Genomic DNA, 1,360 nt, shown 5'->3' with positions numbered 1-1,360 from the left:
GAACCGACAGTACCAGTTTTTCCTCAGGATTGTTTATCCTGCCAATCTTATAGAGACATAGGAAAGAAAAGAAAAAAAATAGCCTATAAATAGTTCCAGGTCTGTCTGTTGACCCTTACAAATGTTTTCTGTTCGGGTCCAATGCAGTGCCAAGCCCTACCTCTGGCTGCCCAGTTGTACATGAAGTGGGAGCAGGGAACAGAGAAAAGAGGCCAACCGTTCAAAAGGTATTGTAGTAGTCTGAGCAAGAAATTATGGTGGGAGGTTAGTTATGGCAAGGAGCCATGGAACTATCAAGAAATAATCACATTCCTGATATGCCCTGAAGACAAAAACCCATAGAAGAGAGTTCCTGTTAAGGGTGACGGGTGCACAACATGACGAAGGCAATCAGAGTCCCTGAATTCCCGTATGTGAGAACAGTGCTGACGCTGCACACGTTCCACACAACAGGACTGGGTAGAGGATTGACCTGACAGAGAGGACTCAGATGCTGGTGAGTGAGTGGAAGTGTCACTGGAGGGGTGGGAAGAGCAGGAGGCAAACTAGAGGAGAAAACGAAGAGTTTTGTTTGAGACGATGAAGAGGCTTCAAAAGTCCATGGAAAATTTCATGAAGCTTCCTCATGTGAGGTATCCCAGCGGACTGTAGAAGAGTAGCTCTTTTATGGTCCTACATAGAATCTGCGCTGCGTATGCCAGTTTGGGAGCCCTGATCTCCTCACAGACATTAGGATACAAAATCACGTTAAGTAATCTTTGGAAGCATTGCACCACTTTGTGCTTTTCTAACTTTGCGCCTGGGGATCCGTGTTTGCGAGCATGAAGGGGCAGGCCCACCAGTAAGAGCTCGAGAAACGGCTGGAGGGAGAAGACAGAAAAGGGAGGGTGGAAGAAGAACGAGCAAGAAGATGATTTCCACCTGATCCTTAATTTGTAAGAGATGCCAACAAATTAACATATTTTAGGAATATACAAGCTTTATAACTTTTGTTTAAAAATAGAACAAAACAGTTATAGTGTAAATAATTGTTACCTTCAACTCAATGTTACACAGCCCTTCTTTCTTAGTAACACTTTTGGACAGCTGTATTGCAGAAGGAGAATAATCGATCCCAGTAATATTAGAGAAACCACATTTTGCCTAGAGACAGAAAAATAATTTTATTCTTTTTTCAAAATTTTATTCTTTAGTTTAAATAAATTTCTTACTACAATTTTTGCCTATGAATTATCATAGTTCTTTATGGCTTGGATTGTTTGATTTTTAATATAGATCAAATGAGATATAATATCCAAAAATCTATGTGTAAATTTTATTGCAGGATTTAAACAGGAACAAAAGTTTAAATTTATATCAT

At 40.0% G+C, this 1,360-nt stretch overlaps 1 protein-coding gene across 1 annotated transcript in view; it reads right to left on the bottom strand.

Annotated features, from left to right (window-relative positions):
* EEF1AKMT2 (EEF1A lysine methyltransferase 2) overlaps positions 1–1,360 on the bottom strand; it is a 23,984-nt gene that overhangs the window by 12,685 nt on the left and 9,939 nt on the right. The window contains exon 3 of the mRNA XM_045291511.1: positions 1,036–1,143. Coding sequence (XP_045147446.1) covers positions 1,036–1,143 — 108 coding nt within the window. The remainder of the gene's footprint in view (positions 1–1,035; positions 1,144–1,360) is intronic.

This window comes from Echinops telfairi, unplaced genomic scaffold (genome assembly GCF_000313985.2).
Source record: "Echinops telfairi isolate 266 unplaced genomic scaffold, ASM31398v2 ScPeMD7_70;HRSCAF=299, whole genome shotgun sequence".
NCBI classification, from domain to species: Eukaryota; Metazoa; Chordata; class Mammalia; order Afrosoricida; family Tenrecidae; genus Echinops; species Echinops telfairi.
Note: the sequence above shows the minus strand (reverse complement) of the source record. Positions and strands in the feature narration are given on the sequence as shown.